A 24,717-nucleotide genomic window follows, 5' to 3' on the forward strand; every position below is an offset into this window, starting at 1 on the left:
GCTTCTCACTCAGGTTAGTGAGCACCGTCTCTTGCCTATAGCTGTGGTGGTGGTGGTTGGACATCTCAGTCCTGGTGATTCTCCCACCTCAAAATTAATTGTTTTTTCTTTTCTTCCTTAAAGTATCATTCAACAAAACTCATTGAGACACCATCTTGCTATCCTTGCTCAAGCAACTATGCCACTGCCTACTCAAAAGCTTGTAGTAGCACAGGTGATTGATGTAGAACCCGAACTTAAGAAACAAGAGTAATCATGATTACTAAAAATCAATGTCAATATTCAATATTATTCATCAAAATCTGATCTACTATACTTCACTAAAAGATTATTTATAAACAACTAATAGATAAAAATCTATTCTAACTTGGATTCCTAGATATAATCTACTTAAAACTATATTGATAATCCCAATCTAATTAGGATTCTAGGAAATAAAAGAAACTAGGAAACAAATTAAAATAAAGAAACTAATAAAACAATACTAATTTCTATTTTTACACCTAAATTCGTTTCTATGATCTTCATCAGTGGTATTTAAATAATGCAATTGGAACTCTTCTTAACATAGAATAGCAGTTTTTTTTGTTGCAGCATTAAACAAGAGAACCAATGTGGATTTCAGTAGTCAAAATTACTCAAAAGATTTTCAACAGGCAAGAATTACAAATGTCAAAGTTGAAGGAAGTTTAAACAATGTTTAAGAGAATAAGAATGTACATTCATACACAGATAACATCATAATATACGTCTGTCAAAAATCTTTCAATCTTGCCCATCCATCCATAACAGACAAATAAATTATTTAGGACTCTAGACTTGTGCTATTTTTTTTCCCATTGTTTTGAACCAATAAGAGAAAGAGTCGGATTACGCTATGTTGATTTACCAAGCACCAGACAATTTGTTAATTGGTTTAAACGTGCTCTATTGATTTACCAAGCACCAGACAATTTGTTAATTGGTTTAAACTTCTTATTGACGTTTCAGAGTACTATTGAATTATTACTATGCTAAATATCTTTTTAAGTATTTCTCCTGTTTGAAGGGGTCCCTAAATGCTGGTTTGTTTTTTGGTTTGGGATGGGAATTAGGTTAAGCTTCTGGTTTCAATCTTGGAGATTGAATGGGGAGATGTGGAGATGAGGGAGGAGCTGAATTGCCAAGAACCATTCAAATACTTGTGTTGCCTAATGGTTTTACCCTTTTAGGGAGATGGTCAATTTCTTACATTTTTTAACTGCATAGACGGTTTCTATAATTTGTCAAGTTAAAGGTGAAGTATAATATAATTATGTCAAATATTAAGATTGGTTAATATAATTTACCTTTTTGTGACTAAAATTAGGATGCACACAAAAAGAAAAAGTCAAGACATGATAAATATATGATATGATCATTAGTTATCTCCTCATTTTCAAGTTATCATTTTTTTGGTGCAACATGAAACAAATGAATTGTAAAGATGCTCCACAATTAAAGCAAAAAATTAGCTGGGTATGATCGTTTAAAAAATTAAAAGTTTAATATAAAATTGAAACTAAATTAAATATATTTTAAATCAAATGAAAATTAGAAAAGAAAGAGAAAAAAAGATTGCTCCGAAAACTATCTAACTTAACTTCGGCCATATGATTTGGTGGAATTCTTTTGTTTTTCATCTATTTTCCCTTCCATTCTCGCTTCGCTATGCTCCCAATTTAGTTAAAATAATATTGGTTTAATAAAGGGGCTGTTATGACAATAAATCATAATTTAGGGTGCAAGTGTAAGTGAGCCAAAAAAAAAAAAAAAGGGTCCCGTGTTCGTCATCGTATCGAACGCGATCTAATTTGTTGGGCTCCTGCAATTCATCCAAATTCTACCCCAATCTCTCGATTACGCCTGGGAACCAGAGAGAGCCGAGTTGCTCGGAAAACCTCTCCGATCGCCATTGCTACTGAGCTCTGATCCGATCAGTTCCGAAGATGAACGATGCAGACGTCTCCAGGCAGATCCAGCAGATGGTTCGATTCATCCGCCAGGAAGCCGAGGAGAAGGCTAATGAGATATCCGTTTCCGCCGAAGAGGTACCTTTGATTTTCCCTTCCAATCCAGCACTTTCGCCTATTTCTCGCTTACTGTTCTCTTCTTTCTAATCAAGTCTCTGCAGTATGTGTGCGTATGTCATTATAAGCTTATAATTATGTCGTGTTATGGCAGGAATTCAATATTGAAAAGTTGCAACTGGTAGAAGCGGAGAAGAAGAAGATCAGGCAAGAGTATGAGCGTAAACAGAAGCAAGTCGACGTTCGCAGAAAAATGTAACAATTTCGAGTTCTTTGCTCTCTCTGTGTCTGTCTGCAGGTTTTTATCGATTCACCTAGTGTTATTACTGGTATACATTTATCCGAAGGCTAGAAAAGAGATGGAAAAACAAAAGAGAACTCCTTTCCACTTTCTTTCTCTGGTGGCTCGTTGAAACAATCTTCTGATAACCTTTCTTGATTGAGTATCTTCCGTTTGTTGCTTTGGTCAAACAATTGTTCCCGCCCTTTAATGGAAATGGAGTTTCTGAAATTTTGCTTCATTATCTGGTTCAAACTTCAAACGCAGAGGAGAGGAGATCTTTATTACACGCTCCTTTGATGTATGTGCACAGAACTAATTAGTATGGTTATTATTATTATTTTTTGGATCACATATTCTATATTAACTATGATATCTACACTTACATCAGTTCATATTGCTTGTTGTAGCGAGTACTCGATGCAACTCAATGCTTCTCGTATCAAAGTTCTTCAAGCTCAGGATGATGTGGTCAACTCCATGAAAGAGGAAGCGGCAAAAGAGCTCTTAACTGTGAGCCATGACCACTATTCATATGGGAATCTTCTGAAAGATCTCATTGTTCAGGTAAGAAAGTGGAATAAATTCCTAGTGTAATATATGATGCTTTTTTTTATTCGTTGGCTTATAACAAACATGACTAATCTTCTATGACATTTTAAAGGAATGGAATTTTTTTAAAGTTGCACTTTTACAAATCATAAGGGCTGTTCTTTATACATGTGAACTAGATATACTTTCATGGAGAGAACTGGGGAATGGCTTCTCTATGTGGTTATAAATATGTAGCTCTATGTGGTTATAAATTTGTAGCTGTTGGGATGAACACACGTATAAACAGAGTGCACAGAAAAAATGGTGGGGAATCACACAAAATTGCAGAAAGTAATAGTGGGAGACTGAAAAATATTGCTAACAAGGTAACCCCTGTTTCTCTATATTATCTGCTGAAAAAACCCACACTTTACATCTTATGCCCCCACTAATTTAAATAAACCAACACATGATCTGTTTCCTATTTTCTTGGTCCACGATTATCAGTCCACTTGTTTTGCTCCACATTTAGTTGACTACTACTTGCTACAAAACAGCACCACATCAAATCTTTAATAACTGACCAAACAAAACAGAATCACAAATAATTGACGAGGTCAAGACACAGCAGAATTTCAAGTTTATTTCCCAACATCCCCCCTTAAACTTGACTTTCTTCATGTAGCTTTTATTCCTAGTAGCTCCTTGAATTTGCTGAAGCTCTCCTCCGGAAGTGGTTTGGTGAATATATCTGCCACTTGATTCTTCGTCTTTACATGAATAAGTTCTACAACTTTCTCCTTAACATGCTCCCGTATAAAATGATACCGAATGTCAATATGCTTGCTGCATTGATGATTTACTGGATTTTTGGCCAACATAATTGCTGATTTGTTGTCGATGTATATCTTTGTAGCTTCCTATTGAGGAAAACACATTTTCTCCAGTAATTTCCTTAGCCAGATAGCATGACAAATGCATGAACTCGCAGCAACATATTCTGCTTCGCAACTTGATAAAGCAACGATTGGCTGTTTCTTGGAAAGCCATGTAAAAGGAGTATTTCCCATATAGAACATGAACCCAGATGTACTCCTTCGATCGTTTACATCTCCACTCCAATCACTATCTGAGAATCCTTCCAACTGAAAGCTATTAGATGATGAATAAAATAGACCATGATTCATTGTACCTTGTATATAACGTAGGATTCTCTTGGCAGCCTTCCAGTGAGTTTCCTTTGGATCTTCCATAAACTGACTAATTATTCCAACTCCATAAAGGATGTCGGGTCTTGTGCTTGTAAGATATCTCAGACTTCCAACCAAACTCTTATAGCGTGTTGGATCCACAGACTTTTCTGCATCATATTTTGAGAGCTTCAACAGGAGTGTTTATCAGCTTGCATTCTTCCATTCTAAACTTCTTTAGAATTTCTTTTGCATAAGCTTCTTGTGAAACACTAATGCCTTAAGTACTTTGCTTTACTTCCAAGTCGAGAAAATATGACATTAAACCCATATCTGTCATGTCAAATTCATGTATCATCACCTGCTTGAAGTCTTCATATAGGCTTGGATTGTTTCCTATAAATATCTAGTCATTGACATATAAAGCAACAAATAAGATATCATTCTCCTTCTTTTCACATAGAGTGCACGCTTATATGGGCATTGCATAAAACCATTTACTTTGAAATAGGCATCAATCCTATTGTTCCATGCTCGAGGAGCCTGCCGCAAACCATTAAGGGCCTTCTTTAACTTCAATATTTTCTTCTCTTGGCCTTCTTTCACATAACCTTTAGGTTGGTTGACATACACTTCTTCTTCGAGCACCCCATTTAAGAATGCCGATTTAACATCCATTTGATGGAGTTCCCATCCATGTTGGGCAGCAATTGATATCAACATTCTAATAGTCTCCGTCTGTGCAACCGGAGCAAAAACTTCTTCATAGTCGATTCCAGCCCTTTGCTTGTAGCCTTTCGCAACCAATCGCGCCTTGTACTTCTCGATTCCTCCATTAGCATTATTCTTCTTTTTATAAACCCATTTTACTCCAATGGGTTGTTGGCCTTTTGGGAGATTTACAAACTCCTAGGTTTCATTCTTCTCGATGGCTCTTATTTCTTCATTCATAGCTTTTCTCCACGTCTCATCTTGGACAACTTCTTCAAAACAAATATCTTCACTGTTAGCCAATAAACAGAGCAGGTTGAGTTCGTTTGTTACCTCATACAACTCTTGCACACTCCTTGTCTTCTCATTTCTTCTTGGAGATTCTTCAGAAGTACTAGATGATGTTGATGTGGATGGAGATAATGGAGATGGTGGTGGTGAGGGATTCCCAGCCATGTCAGTTTGTTGTGCTTCTTGTTCTTCTTCGAGCTGTACCATCCTTTCTTTGTTGACGCCCCAATTCCACGAGGCTTCTTCATCTATGTCCACATCACGACTTACAAGTGTCTTCTTCCTCCTTGGATCGTAGAGCTTATAAGCTTTAGAGTTTGGATCATAGCCAATGAAAATGTATTTTGCACTCTTGTCATCGAGCTTCTTCCGGTTGTGATCAAGAACGTGTGCATAAGCGATGCTCCCAAACACCTTTAGATGAGTAACAATTGGTTTATATCCGCTCCACGCTTCAAGAGGTGTTTTGTTCTCCAAACTTTTGGTCGGACAATGATTTTGCAAGTATACTGCACAATCGACTCCTTGTGCCCAAAACTATTTGGGCAAGTTCTTTGTCTTTAACATACTCCGGACCATGTCAAGAATAGTTCGATTCTTTTGCTCGGCGACTCCATTTTGTTGGGGTGAATATGGAGCCATTAACAATCACCTGATACCTTGTTCTGAGAATAGTTCGATTCTTTCGCTCGGCGACTCCATTTTGTTGGGGTGAATATGGAGCCGTTAACAATCGCCCGATACCTTGTTTTTCACAGTATTGATTGAATGCCTTTGAAGTGAATTCTCCCCCACGATCAGATCGTAGGGCTCTAATGCACAACCCGCTTTCCTTTTCAACTCTTGCTTTGAATCTTCTAAAGGCACTAAAGGCCTTAGATTTCTTCTTCAAGAAATAAATCCACGTTTTCCTACTAAAATCATCCATAAATGTTATAAAATAGCATTTCTCACCGAGTGATGTGGGTGTTATTGGTCCGCATATGTCGGTGTGGATCAGCTCAAGCAGCTGCCTTGCTCGGAATGTTGTTGCCTTTGGTACACTTGTCCTTGGTTGCTCGGTAAGAATGCAACCTTCACAAATTTGATCTGGACAGTTGACATTTGGTAGACCTTTCACCAGCTGTTTGCTTGATGATAATTTGAGCGCGCCAAAATTGAGATGACCGAATCACAAATGCCAAAGCCAAGCGGTCTCCTGCATACAGACCTTCAAGCACTTCACTGCAACAGTGTTAATGTTTAAAGAAAACATTATGTCCTTTGACATCTCCACCCGCGCAATCAACTTGTTTTCTTGATCTCTCAAATTAAGGTTTTTATTCTTCATGAGGATTTCATAACCTTTTTCTAAGAGTTGTCCCATGCTCAAAATATTGGTCTTCATCTTCGGCACATAATATACATTTGAAATACAGTTTTGACTACTGTCGTTCAATTGAATTAAAATGTTACCTCTGCCTTTTACGGGGACCTTTGATGAATCTCCAAAAGATACATGGCCTTTCACACTCTTCTCCAACTCCACGAACATGTGCTTGTGGCCGCACATATGGTTGGTTGCACCTGTGTCGAGAAACCAAGTTGATTCATCTCCATTGTCACCTTCGTTCCTTGAGAACAATACAGTGCCATTTGTCTTTTCTTCCTGCTTATTGGCATAATTTGCCTTCTCTTGGATTTGATTGTCTTCGTTGTCCCAACATTCATAGGAGAAATGACCGTATTTGTTGCATGTATAACATTGAACTTGAGATCTGTCATACCTTCTGCCGCGGCCTCTTGTTTTACTACCTCGACCACGTCCTCCTCGTGGATGTTGATGACTCTCTTCATTGTTGTAACTATCGCTGCCACGGCCTTGACCACGACCACCACCACGGCCTCGTCCTTGCCCACGACCTCTTCCTCGTCTATCTTGCCTCTTTTCATTCTTGGATTTCTCTTTATCTTCTGGCAAGGACAATTTAGACTGAAGCACTTGCTCCAGCTTCTCTTGCCTCTTCTTGTTTAGGCGTTGTTCGTGGGCTTGCAGCAAGCCCATGAGTTCATCAACATGCATCTTATCCAAATCTTTGGATTCTTCAATGACAACGACAATATGCTCAAACTTGTCATCAAGAGAGCGCAACACTTTCTCCACCACACGAGTATCTGTCACTATCTCACCGTTTGCCTTCAATTGGTTAACAATGGCAAGTACTTTTGTGAAGTAATTTGAGACGCTCTCGGATTCTTTTTGATGCAAGTCTTCAAACTCCTGTCTCAACATTTGGAGGCGCACCTTTTTCACCTTCTTGACTCCCTTGTAGGATTTTTGAAGCGTCTCCCATGCTTCCTTTGCATTCGTGGCTTGTGCAATTTGTGCAAACCCCGACTCATTTACTGACTGGTAGATGTAGTACAGGGCTTTCTTATCTTTCTTCCGCAAATCCTTCACAGCATCCCTCACGGCCACGCCTTCGCTTGGTTTGGTGTAGCCGTTGCTGACGATCTCCCACAGATCTTGAGAATCGAGTAATGCCTTCATTTGGATACTCCCAAGACTCATAGTTGTTGTTAGTGAGGCATGGGAACACCATCCCATTCATCAAACTTTCCATTCCATGCTGTCGTTTTCTACCTTCAGCTCTGATACCACGTTGTTGGGATGAACACATGTATAAACAGAGTGCACAGAAAAAATGGTGGGGAATCACATGAAAATGCAGAAAGTAATAGTGGGAGACTGAAAAATATTGCTAACAAGGTAACCCCTGTTTCTCTATATTATCTGCTGAAAAAACCCACACTTTACATCTTACGCACACACTAATTTAAATAAACCAACACATGATCTGTTTCCTATTTTCTTGGTCCACGATTATCAGTCCACTTGTTTTGCTCCACATTTAGTTGACTACTACTTGCTAAAAAACAGCACCACATCAAATCTTTAATAAGTGACCAAACAAAACAGAATCACAAATAACTGACCAAACAAAACAGAATCACAAATAACTGACCAAGTCAAGACACATCAGAATTTCAAGTTTATTTCCCAACAGTAGCTCTGCTGTGTTGCTCTAGCTTATATTTCAAAAGTAGAGAATGGGAAGATTAGAGGATTGGCAACATATCAAAAACTATATCAAGATTCTAAGACATGACCTTCTCAAATCAGTGAGCTTTATTAGTGTTATGATATTGTGATAATTTGAAGTTGTAATTGATAATTGGGATGTTTTAGTGCTAAAAGTTGATTATCTTATCATGATTATTGCAATTGACTGTTAACCTGACAGTATCCCTATGTATTACAGAGTTTGCTCAGACTAAAGGAGCCTGCAGTCTTATTACGTTGCCGGAAAGAGGATGTACAATCAGTGGAGCATGTTTTGCGCTCCGCAAAGGAGGAATATGCCTCAAGAGCCCATGTTCATCCACCTGAGATAATAGTTGACCATGTTCACCTCCCACCTGCTCCTTCCCATCAGCACCATCTTGATTCTCATGGTCCTTTCTGGTAATTCATTTTTCCTTCCATCACAGATGAAATCTCTAGAATATACAAAGCTGCATGGGTCGTGCTACCGTGGAATTGAGAAACAGCCACTGGTTTTATTTAGTAGAATTTAGCTCTTTAGACGGGGAAACTGTTTGAGTCGGGAAGCCCTCTAATCTTTCTGTTTTTCAGTGCTGGAGGTGTTGTTCTGGCTTCTCGAGATGGGAAAATTGTATTTGAGAACACCCTTGATGCAAGATTGGATGTTGTGTTCCGTAAGAAACTTCCAGAGGTATAATCTCTTTAACTCATGATATTTTAGTCTGTGTCCTCATATCCCTACCCTACATGGTGGGATAAAGGCTTGATATGTTGCTGCTGCTGTTATTTACCTTCATATCCACACACTTTTTAATACAAGATCCTCAATTGCTTGGGTATTTGTTAATTTCTCCCCTTTTTTCCTCATCATTCTTTCTGCCTACCTTCTTTTTCTTTTGGCGTAGATATTATTCACAAATGTGGAAACTGTAATATTGCTAGCCTTTCCATAATTGGTAAAACCTTCATAGATCCTGCTTCTATGATTCCCCTTTTGCTCCATTTACGCATACCAATTTTATTTGATCTACGTTTTATTATTTTCCAGCATAATGCTTTTAGTACAAAACTAAAACAATTAGTTCATGATATTTGCCCTGATGCCCAATTGGTTATTTTCTGCATCTCTCTCTCTCTCTCAATTGTATTTCTGATAAAAGGAATGAAAAAATGCTGTAAAAAATAATTAAGGGTGCTAGAACTAAGGCTTCCGCTTTGACCTTGTTAACAAATTATTTCTGACAATTAGCTTGTCCTAATTCTATATACGGTTCTGCTCGATCTAATTTACTTTTCCCCCCTTCTTGTTGCAGATCCGCAAGCAGCTATTATGTCAAGTTACTGCCTGACAGTCAGCTATTAGTCGTGTTGATGTATTTTGTCTTTCTTATCATAAGCTTGCTTCTCAAAGGTCTACATATTGGCCATAGGATGTTGGAACTGTAGTTTGATTGCATGACATTTGTTTTATGTTCTCATATATCTATGCTCTTCTTAGTCTCCTACCACTGAAGCTGCTCGTAAATATGTTGGTCATTTTGTTGGGAATGGTAAAAATGTCACTCTTAATAATATTATATAGGGATTTACCAAGCGCCAGACAAATTTTTAATTATTTTAAACCTTATATTGATGTTTCAGTGCACCCTTGATATAATTACAATCCGTCAGATGTTAATAAGTATTTTCTTCTTTATCCATAATTGCTGCTTTTTTTGAGAACTAATTAGGTCAAACTTTTGGTTTCAATCTTGATTGCAGAGTGAATGGGGAGGTGGAATTGCCATAAACCATTTTCAGGGAAACTGATTTTGAGTTTCACTGGTCCTCCCCACTTCCCAGGGTTATTATAGGGCTGATTTTGAGTTTCACTGGTCCTCCCCAAGTGATTGGAGGGAGGTGGTTTGAGAGGGTGATATCTCAATTTTACTAGTCAAGGGAGATTTCACTCCCTCGTATGAGTAAAGGCCAACTTTCACCCCCTCATGTCCCAAGTGTTGATATTCTCTGTGTTGCCCAACGGTTGAAGGTTTTAAGCTTTTAAACATGGCATGGCTGTGAGGAGAACCAAATAATAAGGGCTAAATACAGATTTTAGCTCTTGTATTTGTATTTTTTTTATTTAAATACTCAATTTTTTTATTATTTTAATTACACTTTTAAACAATGTAATTTCGAGTTAATTGCAATCTTTACCACAGTTGATTGCGCTAAAGTACCTAAATTACCTTTTTCACGTGCAAATTGACCACCATATTTGCCATGGCATTTTTACGATCGACCAAATGGATTTTGACCATTTGGTTGATTTCAATTATGGCCAAAGCCCAGGTGGCGTTCTTACATTGTCGGTGGCCAAAACCCAACAAGAAAGAGAGATCGATGAAGAAGAAAAAGAAAATCAATTTGCCTTCTCTAACCTACCAACAGTGGCGGCGATGACAGGCTCTCATATTTGATAGTGGTGTAAACCTTCTACCTTATTGGTGGGCTTTTTTCTAATCTCCAAAGATAAAATACATATTTTAGTCTTTTTATTTATATTTTTTATTTAAATATCTTATATTTTTTTATTTTAATTATATTCCTGAATTCTACAATTTCGAGTTAATTGTACACCTCACCACAATTGAACTAGACTCGCATGCCAAAATACCAAAATTACCTCTCACGCGTGCAAACCAACCATTTTCGCCATAGCTTCTGGTAAGCAACAAGCCTGGTGCAAGACTATTGGGAGGTAATTGACTCAAAATTATATAGTTTAGTAGTGTAATTGAAATAACAAAAAATTCGAATGTTTAAACAAAAAAAATGTGTAATCACTTAAGCTAAAAATTTCAAAATTAAGCCCTTGAGGTAGCGCAGACGATTTGTCACGTGTTCAAGAGCTTGAGATATTGTGAGGTCGTGGGTTCAATTCTGCTTCCGTGCGAAATTGTGCAATCACTTATGTTTATCTTAAGGACCAGACCTCCAGTTTTGGCTTGCGACAAACCTATCATACACCTAAGCTTGGTCCAGATAGATCTTGAGTTTTAGAAAAGGTGAGATAATCTGAGCTAAGATTCGTCTATATACTAGGGACCTTTTGAGTTTTTCACATTATAAAAAAGATGTTAGAATTGACTTAACGAGTTCTAGCTAGAACCCATCTAGTTGATCCAACTATGGCTAGAGCTTGATGCCTTATGACCTCTTTTCAATATTTTTTTTTTTTACTTTTTTTAATTTAATATACAAAATTAAGATTAATTTATTTGAATTATAATTTAATTAATGATGGGAGTGAGGGATGCTTAGGTAAAAGATTCAAATCATAAATATATAATTTTTTGCTAAGTAATTTCAACAAATGATAATTTATTTAAAAATTATTGTTAAATCTATATTTTGATGTTAAAAAATTATAATTTATTTTTACATAAACACTTTTACCAAAGCCTAAAAATAATTTGAATCATCTTTAGGAACTTTGGTCAATCTAAGTAGCATTTCAATTAGCTTAAGTTACACAAATTGCTTAAGTTATTCTAAAACTAAGTTTGGTTGGCCTAAGTTACCACATTGAGAGATTTGAGTAATAAAGAATATTAAGTCCACTTACTAGATGATTTCGCTCAACCGAAACTAAGTCGATAGTTAATTGAAATTCTCTAGAAAATTTTGAGTTAGTTGGATCATTAGTTGCAATCGACTTAAGTTTTGACTGAAGTTTCTTGGGAAACATAAAATGTCTCATTCTTCTTAGAGTCACACCTTGTGTCAATTATTGAATTCTTAATTAGTCTTGTGAATTATATCTTACACTTTATATATTTATATGTATACTCAATGATGATAAAAAATCAAAAGCGATTTTGTACCCATTGTCCCCCATTTATTTGATCATATCATATCACTAAAGTATAACTTTTTGATAATTTTATACAAAAAGCAAAAATAAGATATCAAATATTATATTTTTATAACTTAAATTATTTCTACTAAACATTTCGAGTTTGACCTATTTTAAGAACCATTTTTTATATGATTTTGAATTTCAAATGATCGAAGAAAAAGTCTCAAATGTCGAAAACTTACTTACAAACTCTAAGTGTTTAAAGCAAAGTGTCAGGGGTTGTTTTCTAGTTTGTATTAGTGTTATTACTTGTGGAAGGGATTGCAAACCTTGTAGCCTCTCCAAAAGCTAGAATTCTTTATTCACTTAAGTAATATTTGTTAAAATGAGTAAGATAAAGTTGTATTAAGATAAGATTTAAATATTTTCCAGAACAAGATATATAATGGTCAAGATAAAACTAGAAAACATTTTAAAATTTTTATCAAACTGTTTAGAAGTGGGGAGAAGTTAGCCATATGTGGAGCAGTTGGCTCAGGTAGAAGTTAGCCATATGTGGAGCAGTTGGCTTAGGTAAGTCAACCCTCTTAGCAACAATCCTTGGGGAGGTTCCATACATCAATGGCACGGTAAGTTTTCAGTTTCTTTTTTGCTAGGCTTAACTTCTCAGTTTCACATGTTAATGTTTGGTATTACAAGTGGTATTAGAGTCCATTTAGAGGTACTTTTGTTTGAGACTACTGAATTGGGAATGGGTCTCTTCAAGACCTTGGCATTCTTGCCAGACCACAAATTTCATTTCATCACTTGATCAATGGTCAATCTCAAATATCATTTTAGCTTGTAACACCATGTGCTCTCACTCAAAGGTGCTAAATAAAGTTAATTTTTGGGTTATTGGGATCAAGTAATATATCCAAGATCTACTAGATTAGCGATCTGAGAATTTGCCATGGGTTGTGACAAATGGCCTTCTTTTAAACTATGGTACTTGCTGGGTTAGAAATCTCACTAGACCACAAATTTGACCCATGCCATTTTAAACATATACTTTTAGGCCACACCACATGATATTAGCTTTGTTGTAGTTCTGTAGTGTGTTTGGGTGATGGGGATGAAATTAAAATGGATGGAAAAAGGCTTCTTCTTGTTTGGGAGAGACAATAGTAGTGGAATTGAATGGAAATGGATAGAAACACTTTCCATCAATTCTCCTCCAAAGCCTACATTATGTTTCACTTGGATTGGGGAAGAATGAATGGAGTGGAAATAGATGGAAAACTTAATTTTGCGTGTTGACTTAATCATACTCTTATCTTTCCATTAAGAGGGCATGGTAGACATTTATTGTTTAATCTCCTTCCATTCCATCCATTTCCATTGCTCTCCTAGACAATGGGAAACATTTTACATTACTTGCTATTTGTTGGTTTTTCTATGGAGAAAGAAGAGAAGGAAACGTCCAAGGAACAAAGAATAGATTGGGAGAAGGGATAATTCATATTTCAAATTTGATTAACATCTTGACTAGTATATAGCAGAAAAAGAAAACTGAAATGCTAACTAATAGCCACAAATCATGCTATGATCTGCTAACAGACTAACAACTCCTAAAGATTTGGACAACTTTATTTGCTGGAAACGTAAAATTTGAAACTAATAAAAAAGAAATGTCACGTGAATTTATGGCAGTCTTGAAGCAATCTTTAACACTATTACTCTCCATCTCCTACTCTCCCAAATGAGGGAAAAATTTCTACGTCTCATTCCATTCAATTACTAACTCTATCTCAAACAAAGCCTTGGTACCACCTGTAATACCATGAGCCCTCACCTGGATGTTCCTGTTGAATTTAATTTTTGGGATCACTGGATGAAGTGATGTACTCTTAGATTTTTCCAGCATAACTGATGTAGGATTGGGTTGTGCCAGGAACTGCCTTCAAAAGCTTTGAAATTTGGGATGAGTTGGTTGACAACTTAGATTGCAAAAGTTTCTAGATTGTGTTGCATTTGATCTTTCTTTTCTACTTCTTTTACTGGTTCAAGCTTATGGGAAGACTGCGTATGTTTCTTAGACATCATGGATTCAGACTGGAACTATACAACAAAATATTCTCTTTGGATCTCCCATGGATGAATGCAGATACAAACAAGTGCTTGAAAAGTGTTTTCTCTTAAAGGATCTTGAGATGCTTCCATTTGGTGACTGTACTGTCATAGGAGAAAGAGGTGTTAACCTCAGTGGTGGCCAGAAGCAGCGGATCCAACTTGCCCGTGCTCTATATCAAGATGCAGATATTTATCTCTTGGATGATCCTTTCAGTGCTGTTGATGCCCATACTGCAACTGGTTTATTTAATGTAAAGTATCTTTCAAGTTACTGAAACCTGTGCCTAGTACTATAGTGTCTTTCATTCAAACAATAATTTCACTTCTGATCAGGAATATATCATGGGAGCTCTGTCAGGAAAGACAGTGTTACTAGTGACCCATCAAGTCGACTTCCTTCTTGCATTTGATGCTGTTTTGGTTAGTATTTTAACTAATTCTACTTTCTCCATTTTCCTCCTCTGATAATGAATCTTGATCCTTCTGAACCATAGTGCTTTTGATTTTCTTAGAAGTGGTTTTCCAGTAATTAGTTAGCTAATATTGGCTAAAATTATATTCATTCTAGAAAAAGATGCAATAGCTTCATTTTGTTTGCAGCTGATGTCTGCCGGGAAAATCCACAAAGTTGCCACCTATTCTCAATTGCTGGCTTCAACTAAAGAGTTCCAGAACCTTGTCAATGCACACAATTATATTGCTTATTCTGAGAAGCAAGATATGAATGGTTCACAACGATTTAAAACCTCCAAAGGAGAGATCCAGAAAAATTATGGGAAAGAACAAGAAGAAGCACCTGAGGGAGACCAATTGATAAAGCAAGAAGCAAGAGAAATAGGAAACACTGGTCTCAAGCCATACTATCAATATCTGAATCAGAGCAAGGGATTCTTGTACCTCTTCTTAACATTTATATCCCACTTGTTATTCCTTATTGAGCAGATGGTACAGAATCTTTGGTTGGCTGCTGAATTGGAGAACTCTCACATGAGCAGATTGAAACTCTTGTAGTATACATGGTGAGTGGCTGTGGAATGTCACTCTTCATACTTCTGAGATCTTATGTATCAGTTGTTTTAGGTCTCAGGGCATCAAAAGCTATTTTTTCCAAGTTAATGTTGTCCCTTTTCCGTGCCCCAATGTCCTTTTATGACTCTACACCTCTTGGAAGGATCCTCAGTCGGGTAAGGAACTCAGAGAATACTGTGATGCAGGTGATACCCAAATGCGTGAAGGATTAATATTCTGTTTCCTTCCGTAGGTCTCTTCTGATTTGAGTATTATAGACCTTGAATTGCCAATAAGATTAAGCATCACAGTTGCAGCATCCCTGACAGCATACTTTGGTTTTGGAATTCTGGTTGTTTTTACTTGGCCTGTCCTATTTATCATCATACCTATGGTATGTATGACGATGGCGTTACAGGTAATATGTCAATATTGAAGTCATAATCTTTCTAAATGAAAATATTAATCAAAAAGTAGGCTTACATTTCCATTTCTTTGCAAATCTTGTCACAAATTGCCATCATTTGTTACTGAACCATTAATGCATTGGTTTTTGAAAATGCACCTGCCAATCAGCAGCTCAAGGGCTGTAGCAAAGAGTTAGTTAAGATATTTTGTTTATTGAAAAGGTTCAAAGTTTCAATCATTTGATGCCGAGCCTATATACGCAATGTCAGCATATTCAAGAAACATGATGCGTTAATGAATCACGAAGTAGATATGGGCTAACTTGCTTTTATAATGAAAGCAGATAAATCTTGCATAAGATAGTTAATTGTTGTATGAAGTTGCACTTTTTTATTGGCCTGTCTTATGCATACCAGACTCTTCTATACTGTTATTTGTTCCAAACAGAGCTACTACTTTGCTTCTTCCAAAGAGTTGATGAGGATTGATGGCACAACTAAATCTTCTATAGCAAGCTATATTGCTGAATCCATTGCTGGAGCAATGACCATTTGAGCTTTTGGGGAAGAAGATCGATTCTTTACAGAGTACTTGCACCTTATCGATGCAAATTCAAGTCCATTCTTCCATAGTTTTTCAGCAAACCAGTGGTTGATTCTTCGGTTGGAGATAATGTGTGCATTTGTTCTATCGACCTCAGCACTTTCCGTGACTTTCTTTGAGTTTGGAGCTTCTCACTCGGGTTAGTGAGCACCGTCTCTTGCCTATTGCTGTGGTGGTGGTTAGACATCTCAGTCCTGGTGATTCTCCCGCCTCAAATTTTTTTTTTTTTTTTTCTTTTCTTAAAGTATCATTCAACAAAACTCATTGAGACACCATCTTGCTGTCCTTGCTCAAGCAACTGTGCCACTGCCTACTCAAAAGCTTGTAGTAGCACGGGTGATTGATGTAGAACCCGAACTTAAGAAACAAGAGTAATCATGATTACTAAAAATCAGTGTCAATATTCAATATTATTCATCAAAATCTGATCTACAATACTTCACTAAAGGATTATTTATAGACAACTAAGATTCTTGGATATAATCTACTTAAAACTATATTGATAATCCCAATCTAATTTGGATTCTAGGAAATAAAAGAAACTAGGAAACAAATTAAAATAAAGAAACTAATAAAACCATACTAATTTCTATTTTTACACCTAAATTCGTTTCTATGATCTTCATCGGTGGTATTTAAATAATGCAATTGGAACTCTTCTTAACATAGAATAGCAGTTTTTTTGCAGCATTGAAGAAGAGAACCAATGTAGATTTCAGTAGTCAAAATTACTCAAAAGATTTTCAACAGGCAAGAATTACAAATGTCAAAGTTGAAGGAAGTTTAAACAATGTTTAAGAGAATAAGAATGTACATTCATACACAGATCACAGCATAATATACATCTGTCAAAAATCTTTCAATCTTGCCCATTCATCCGTAACATACAAGGAGTGTTTCAACTGTCTGATCCTAGATCTTATTGAAAATCTCTCAATATTTGGTTCTCAATGTTTTGGTGGCAGGACTGATTGCCATGGCTCTGTCATATGGTCTTTCATTGGATATCTATCTTGTTGGTTCTGTCCAAAACCAATGCATGCTAGCAAATTTGATCCTTTCCATGGAAAGGCTAGAACAGTGCATGCACATTCCTAGCGAAGCTCCAGAAAAAAATAGAAAGCAACCGCCCTCCAATCAACTGGCCATCTGTTGGTAAAGTGGAACTATATGATTTGAAGGTAAACATATAATTAAAATCATTGTTTTCTTCTCTTTTCTCCAACTCTAATATATGGGTTTTTCTAAACAAATTGCAGGTCAGATATCAGCCTAATTCCCCTCTAGTCCTACGAGGTATTAACTGCATATTTGAAGGTGGGCATAAATTTGGAATTGTTGGAAGGACTAGTAGCGGGAAGACAACTCTTATCAGTGCCCTGTTTCGCCTGGTAGAGCCTGCAGAGGGGAAAATCATTATTGATAACTGTTGGAGAGAGAGTCCTAACTTATGGAGAAGTCTCGGAAGAAGATAAAGTTGCTGATGCACAGCAGATAAGTCTCCAGCAGATCAAAGAAAGGGGATAAAGATGCAGCCAAATAAAGTTCCTAAAATCTAGAAAAAAAAATAGGAGTAGATAGAAGTTTTCTTATCTTATTTTTCTGTTGTATACTAGCTCCTAAATTCTAGGATTAGATTACATTAAACCTTGTATAAGTAGGTTCCCATCGATTGAATCAATTGAAGCGAGTTCATTGATCATAAACTCGGCTTGAATTTTGGGGTTCCCTAATCTAGGGACCGAATTTGTTCATGGTATTAGAGCTTGGTTTTCAGAACTGAGTATCTCGATCAAGATGGCTAGCCCTAATCCAGCAGCCATTCCTGCGACTGATGAATCCTCTCTCGGATCAACATCCCAACAGGCGAGTATGCAGCCTACCATTATTCCGGCCAGCACCCTCTCCATGGATAGCCAAACTCTGCAAATCACACAGCACAAACTAAATGGCAGAAATTTCAGGGAGTGGTCTCAATCTGTGACTTTGGTGATTAAAGGCAAAGGAAAGTTTAGTTATCTCACAGGAACTGTTCCAACACCTCAAGAAATCCGGGGATTACCAGCGATGGGAAGTAGAGAACTCTATTCTCATGACATGGCTACTCAACTCGATGGAAGCAAAGATAGGCCGAACCTATCTGTTTTATAAGACTGCGAGGGAGGTATGGAATGCAGTCCATGAGCTATATTCTGATCTTGAGAATACTGCTCAATGTTTCGAGATTAGAGCAGCCATTCGAACTACAAAACAGAGTGGACTCTCTGTTACTGAATACTACAACAATTTATTAGAGTTGTGGCAAGAGATGGATCTCTATTATGATCCAAAGTGGGAATGCTCAAGTGACAGCCATAAATATAACAAGATGCAGGAAAAAGAGCGGGTTTTCGACTTTCTTCAAGGCCTCAATTCGGACTTGGATGAGGTTCGGGGATGCCTCTTAGGCATTAAGCCACTGCCAACACTTAGAGAAGCATTCACGGAAGTTAGATGCGAGGAGAGCAGAAGGAGAGTTATGCTTGTTCCAGCAAAACCCAACATTGGTTCTGCCTTTGTTGCAACATGAAAAGAAGAAAATCTTAGGGCTAAACAGTGGTGTGAACACTGCAATAAGCCCTACCACACAAAAAGCAACTGTTGGAAACTTCATGGAAAGCCACCAAATTGGCAACCAAGAAACAAGGAGGAGAAGGAGAAGGAAAGACCAACCTATACAGCTACAAGTATACCTGCAACTGCAAGTGCTCCTAATAATAAAAGAGGTATGGGATTAAATCTAACAGCAAATCAGGTAGATTTCTTGCAAAAATTACTGAATGGTGCAAATATTCCAAAGGAGTTATATGGACCAATAGCAGCCACTCCAACACCATCTTTGACCCAAAGAGGTAATTCAGTTTTTTCCTTAACTACTAGAGGGATAAGCAACAGCAGTTGGGTTGTGGATACAGGAGCATCCGATCATATGACCGGATCCATAGCTATGTTTGAAAATTTTCAATTGGAAGATAGGGATCTAATTGTGTTAATGGCAGATGGAACAATATCTTCAGTTAAGGGAAAAAGAAAAGTGTGTGTGGCTGGTTTAGTACTTGAATCTATCCTATATGTGCCAAATTTAAAGTGTAGCTTGTTATCTGTGAGTAAACTCACTAATGACCTGAATTGTACTGTGACATTCTTCTTCTCGCATTGTGTTTTTTAGGATCGGTCCACAGGGAAGATGATTGGCAGTGCTGAGGAGAAGGATGGGCTCTATTGGGTATCAGACAACAAGGCTTTTCTTAGTCAGTTGACTCGTAGTTTTTCTTTTTCGGTTAGTTTGAATTTAGAAATTTTGTTATGGCATAAACGTCTTGGTCATCCTAGTTTTCAGTATTTGAAACATTTGTTCCCTGATTTATTCATCAATAAAGCTAATTTGGAGCTCAAGTGTGACCATTGCATTCTTGTCAAACAAATTCACAATTCCTATTCTCCAAAAGCATATAATCCTTCCAAACCATTTCATTTGATTCATAGTGATATATGGGGTCCAGCTAGGGTTTCAAACTTGAATGGTACTAGATGATTTGTGACATTCATTGATGATCACACAAGGGTATGTTGGGTGTATCTAATGAAAGAAAAATCTGAGATATGTGCAATCTTTCAAAATTTTCATAAGTTTGTCCTAAACGTTTTTCAGTCATCTATTTGCATCCTTAGGACTGATAATGGCCGAGAATATTTCTCTTACCCATTTACCCAATACCTCACTACAAACGGAATATTTCATCAAAGCACATGTCCCTACACTCCCTAACAAAATGGGGTAGCCGAGAGAAAAAACCGTCATTTACTTGAAGTGGCTAGATCCTTGATGTTCACAAGTTCTACTCCTAATAGGTATTGGGGGGAGGCAATTCTAACAGTTGCTTATTTGATTAATAGGCTCCCAACCAAAGTTCTAAAATACCAAACACCCTTGAACAACTTGATGACTACCTTTCCTTATGTTCGGATTCTTAATACTCTTACCCCAAAGGTGTTTGGATGTGTGGCTTATGTTTATCAAACCAGCCCAAACCGTCACAAACTAGAACCAAAGTCATTCAAGTGTATTTTCATTGGGTATTCTCCTACCCAAAAAGGATATAAATGTTATTGTCCAACATCACAAAAATTCTTTGTTTCTTGTGATGTAATATTTGATGAAACAGTTTTTTATCACACTGGTATTGCATCATCAGTGGAAGAAAGCCATTGGGATCCTACAATTTCAATGCCTATCACACTGCCTATATCATCCACTCCTACTTGTGATAATCCTGCAGCTGTTTGTTCATAGCCTGCAACAATTGAACCCAACAACATTCAACCATCAGCTGCTACAAGCCCAATATCTTATCACAACCCAGATGAACTAGGAGAGACTGACCTAAGGGAAGAATTGAGTCCAGAAAAACAACTTAAAGTGTACTCAAGAAAGCCAAAAAATCTTGCTCCTCAAATCAGCTAGTTGTTGGAACCTGAGATCGGTCCAGAAAATGAAGAAAAAGGTACAGCAGCTAGCAGTGATCTGGATCTACCTATTGCAGTCAGAAAAGGAGTAAGATCTTGTATGAAATATCCCATATCAAATTATCTAAATTACTCTAAATTATCCCCACAGTTCAGGGCATTCACTGTAACTATGGATGAAGCTTCTATTCTCAACAATATACATGAAGCTTTGGGTGATACAAATTGGAAGAATGCTGTGATGGAAGAAATGAAGGCTTTGGACAACAACAATACATGGGAACTGGTGGACAGACCAAAGAATAAAAAGATTGTAGGCTGCAAATGGGTATTTACTGTCAAATATAAATCAGATGGGAGTATAGATCGTTATAAAGCCAGGTTGGTAGCCCAAGGGTACTCTCAAACTTATGGAATAGATTATGAAGAGACGTTTGCTCCGGTTGCAAAATTAAATTCCATTAGAATACTTATATCCATTGCTGTTAATTTAGATTGGGAGTTATTTCAGTTTGACATTAAGAATGCTTTTCTAAATGGAGAACTGGAAGAAGAGGTATATATGAAGATTCCACCTGGATTTGAAAATGAGGAAAGAATTGGGAAGGTATGCAAACTACACAAATCTCTCTATGGTTTGAAATAATCCCCTAGAGCATGGTTTAAAAGGTTTAGCTCAACTTTAACCAAATTTGGCTACAAGCAAGGTGAGGCCGACCATACTCTATTTATTAAACACTCAAATGGGAAAAGATGCATATTGATTGTGTACGTTGACGATATAATTGTTACAGGGGATGATACTAATGAAATTGCAGCTCTAAAACAAAGATTGAAAGAAGAGTTTGTGGTAAAAGACTTGGGAAATATGAAGTATTTTTTGGGAATGGAAGTAGCAAGAAGTAAAGAAGGTATTGTAATATCTCAACAAAAATATACTTTTGATCTTCTAAAGGATACAGGAATGCTTGCATGCAAACCAAGACAAACTCCACTTGAGAGGAATTGGAAGTATATGAAGAAGGAAGATGATCCACCAGTAGACAAAGAGAGGTATCAAAGGTTAGTTGGAAGATTGATTTATTTGTCTCTAACACGCCCAGATATAGCCTATTCAGTAAGCATCATAAGTTAATTTATGCATGCCCCAACTCAACAACATTTGAACGCCGTATACCACATTTTGGGATACCTAAAAGGCACACCAGGAAAGGGACTATTGTTTAGAAAGACTGATGAAAGAGGGGCAGAAGGTTTTTCTGATGCGGATTGGGCAGGATTAGTGGTTGATAGTCAATCTACATTAGGTTTTTGTACAAAGCTATGGGGTAACTTAGTCACATGGAGAAGTAAAAAACAATCTGTTGTAGCAAGAAGTAGTGCTGAAGCCGAATTTAGGGCAATTGCCCAAGGAGTTTGCGAATTAATTTGGGTAGTTAGATTGATGGAAGATCTACAAATGCCATTAACCAAACCAACACGGCTCTATAGCGATAGCAAGTCAACTATAAGCATACTTAACAACCCCGTACAGCATGATAGAATGAAACATGTCAAAATTGATCGACACTTCATCCAAAGAGAAATAGAAGATGGAGGAATACAACTTACTTATATTCCCACAACAAAACAAGAGGCAGATATTCTAACTAAATCCATGGCCAGACCAGGTTTTGAATCTCTCATAAACAAGCTAGGAATGAGAGATATCTATTCCTTAGCTTGAGGGGGGGTGTTGGAGAGAGAGTCCTAACTTATGAAGAAGTCTCGGAAGAAGATAAAGATGATGATGCGCAGTAGATAAGTCTCCAGCAGATCAAAGAAAGGGGATAAAGATGCAGCCAAATAAAGTTCCTAAAATCTAGGAAAAATAATAGGAGTAGATAGAAGTTTTCCTATCTTATTTTTCTGTTGTATACTAGCTCCTAAATTTTAGGATTAGATTACATTAAACCTTGTATAAGTAGGTTCCCATCGATTGAATCAATTGAAGCGAGTTCATTGATTATAAACTTGGCTTGAATTTTGGGGTTCCCTAATTTAGGGACTGAATTTGTTCAATAACATAAGTATAAATGAGATCGGGCTTCATGATCTCAGATCACATCTTGGGGTCATTCCACAAGAGCCCACTCTTTTTAGTGGGACTGTTAGATACAATATAGACCCCTTGTCAGAGCATACTGATGAAGAAATATGGTTGGTATGTTTCTTTACCTCATTATATTGGGATTAACTCTAATGTTAATGCTTAAAGAAAGCTTCTGCTAGTGATAAAATGCAGGCTAAAAGGCATGTGGTTTTTCGACATTGATAAACTGTTAAAATTAATTAGAACAAAGAAAAATATTTTACATTGCTTTCTATTATTTTCCTTCCCCTATTCTCTCAAACAAGGAGAAATATTGTAAATTCCATTCCATTACTCTCCCGAGCAAACCTTAGGGATTGACATTTAAAGGAAATGAAAATCTTATTGAAGCAAGCATGAGCATCATGTTCATGTATTTGTCAACACCGCAAGTGCCTGTCCATCAACAGCAGCTTGTAACAACGGCTCTTCTTTCAACTTGCCATAGCTAACTAATATCATTTCTAAACAATGGCATTTTGAAGGTGCTCGAGAAGTGTCAGCTATGAGAGGAGGTCCAGAAGAAAGAAGATGGCTTGGATTCTTTAGGTAGGACATAGACACAGAATGCATAGGATTTAAACTGTTGCCAAGCTAAAGTTTTACTGATCATCATCTAGACTGCAGTTGTACAAGATGGTTCAAATTGGTGCATGGGACAGAGGCAGTTATTTTGTTTGGGGAGAGCCCTTTTGAAGAGAAGAAAGATCTAGTGCTTGATGAAGCCACTGCATCGATTGACAATGCGACAGACTACATAATCCAGAAGACGATTTAAACAGAATTCGCCAACTGCACTGTGATAACTGTGTCCCATAGAATACCAACAGTGATCGCACAATGGTGCTTGGCATGAGTGATAAGTTGTCTTTTTCTACACCAAAAACATTTGTTTTAGACTGTATGAAAGCTAGAATTCATGTTTGTTTGATCTGATGAGTTTTATGTTGGTTGTTAGCTACGTACCGCAACCCTCCTCCATTATTCAGCTTGGCACCGACAACAGATGGTAAATTCGTCATGTTTGTTGGTTTTTGTTGTTTTATAAACACAGTTCTTGCATTTACAGGGAAGCTGGTGGAGTATGACCACCCGGAAAGAGGATGTACAATCAGTGGAGCATGTTTTGCGCTCCGCAAAGGAGGAATATACCTCAAGAGCCCATGTTCATCCACCTGAGATAATAGTTGACCATGTTCACCTCCCACCTGCTCCTTCCCATCAGCACCATCTTGATTCTCATTGTCCTTTCTGGTAATCCATTTTTCCTTCCATCACAGATGAAATCTCTAGAATAGACAAGCTGCATGGGTTGTGCCACAGTGGAATTGAGAAACAGCCACCGGTTTTATTTAGTAGAATTTAGCTCTTTAGACAGGGAAACTGTTCGAGTCGGGAAGCCCTCTAATCTTTCTGTTTTTCAGCGCTGGAGGTGTTGTTCTGGCTTCTCGAGATGGGAAAATTGTATTTGAGAACACCCTTGATGCAAGATTGGATGTTGTGTTCCGTAAGAAACTTCCAGAGGTATAATCCCTTTAACTCATGATATTTTAGTCTGTGTCCTCATATCCCTACCATGTATGGGATAAAGGCTTGATATGTTACTCTTGCTGTTATTTACCATCATATCCACACACTTTTTAATACAAGATCCTCAATTGCTTGGGTATTTGTTAATTTCTCCCCCTTTTTCCTCATCATTCTTTCTGCCTACCTTCTTTTTCTTTTGGCTTAGAGATTATTCACAAATGTGGAAACTGTAATATTGCTAGCCTTCCATAATTGGTAAAATCTTCATAGATCCCGCTTCTATGATTCCCTTTTTGCTCCATTTACACATACCAATTTTGTTTGATCTACGTTTTAATGTTTTCCAACATAATGCTTTTAGTACAAAACTAAAACAATTAGTGTATGATATTTGCTCTGATGCCCAATTGGTTATTTTCTGCGTCTCTCTCTCTCTCTC

The 24,717-nt window shown here is 37.1% G+C and overlaps 2 protein-coding genes across 4 annotated transcripts in view; both read left to right on the forward strand.

Moving 5' to 3' along the window:
• The window catches only part of LOC127807091 (2-oxoisovalerate dehydrogenase subunit alpha 2, mitochondrial-like), a 65,333-nt gene that overhangs the window by 10,681 nt on the left and 29,935 nt on the right, over window positions 1-24,717 (forward strand). The window lies entirely within an intron of this gene.
• Window positions 1,856-24,315, forward strand: LOC127807094 (V-type proton ATPase subunit E-like). Of its 3 annotated transcripts, none has more exons than XM_052344714.1 (6): window positions 1,856-2,069; window positions 2,203-2,303; window positions 2,739-2,895; window positions 8,357-8,559; window positions 8,731-8,830; window positions 9,901-9,963. In XM_052344714.1, exons 1-6 carry the CDS (start codon window positions 1,968-1,970, stop codon window positions 9,946-9,948), a joined length of 711 nt encoding a protein of 236 aa, XP_052200674.1. In that variant the 5' UTR covers window positions 1,856-1,967; the 3' UTR covers window positions 9,949-9,963. The 3 variants fall into 3 exon arrangements, with proteins under 3 accessions (XP_052200674.1, XP_052200676.1, XP_052200675.1); XM_052344715.1 differs by lacking the exon at window positions 9,901-9,963 and adding an exon at window positions 9,453-9,647 and having other exon boundaries at window positions 1,858-2,069; XM_052344716.1 differs by lacking the exons at window positions 8,731-8,830; window positions 9,901-9,963 and adding an exon at window positions 24,173-24,315.

The sequence above is a fragment of the Diospyros lotus genome, chromosome 8 (genome assembly GCF_014633365.1).
Source record: "Diospyros lotus cultivar Yz01 chromosome 8, ASM1463336v1, whole genome shotgun sequence".
NCBI lineage: Eukaryota > Viridiplantae > Streptophyta > Magnoliopsida > Ericales > Ebenaceae > Diospyros > Diospyros lotus.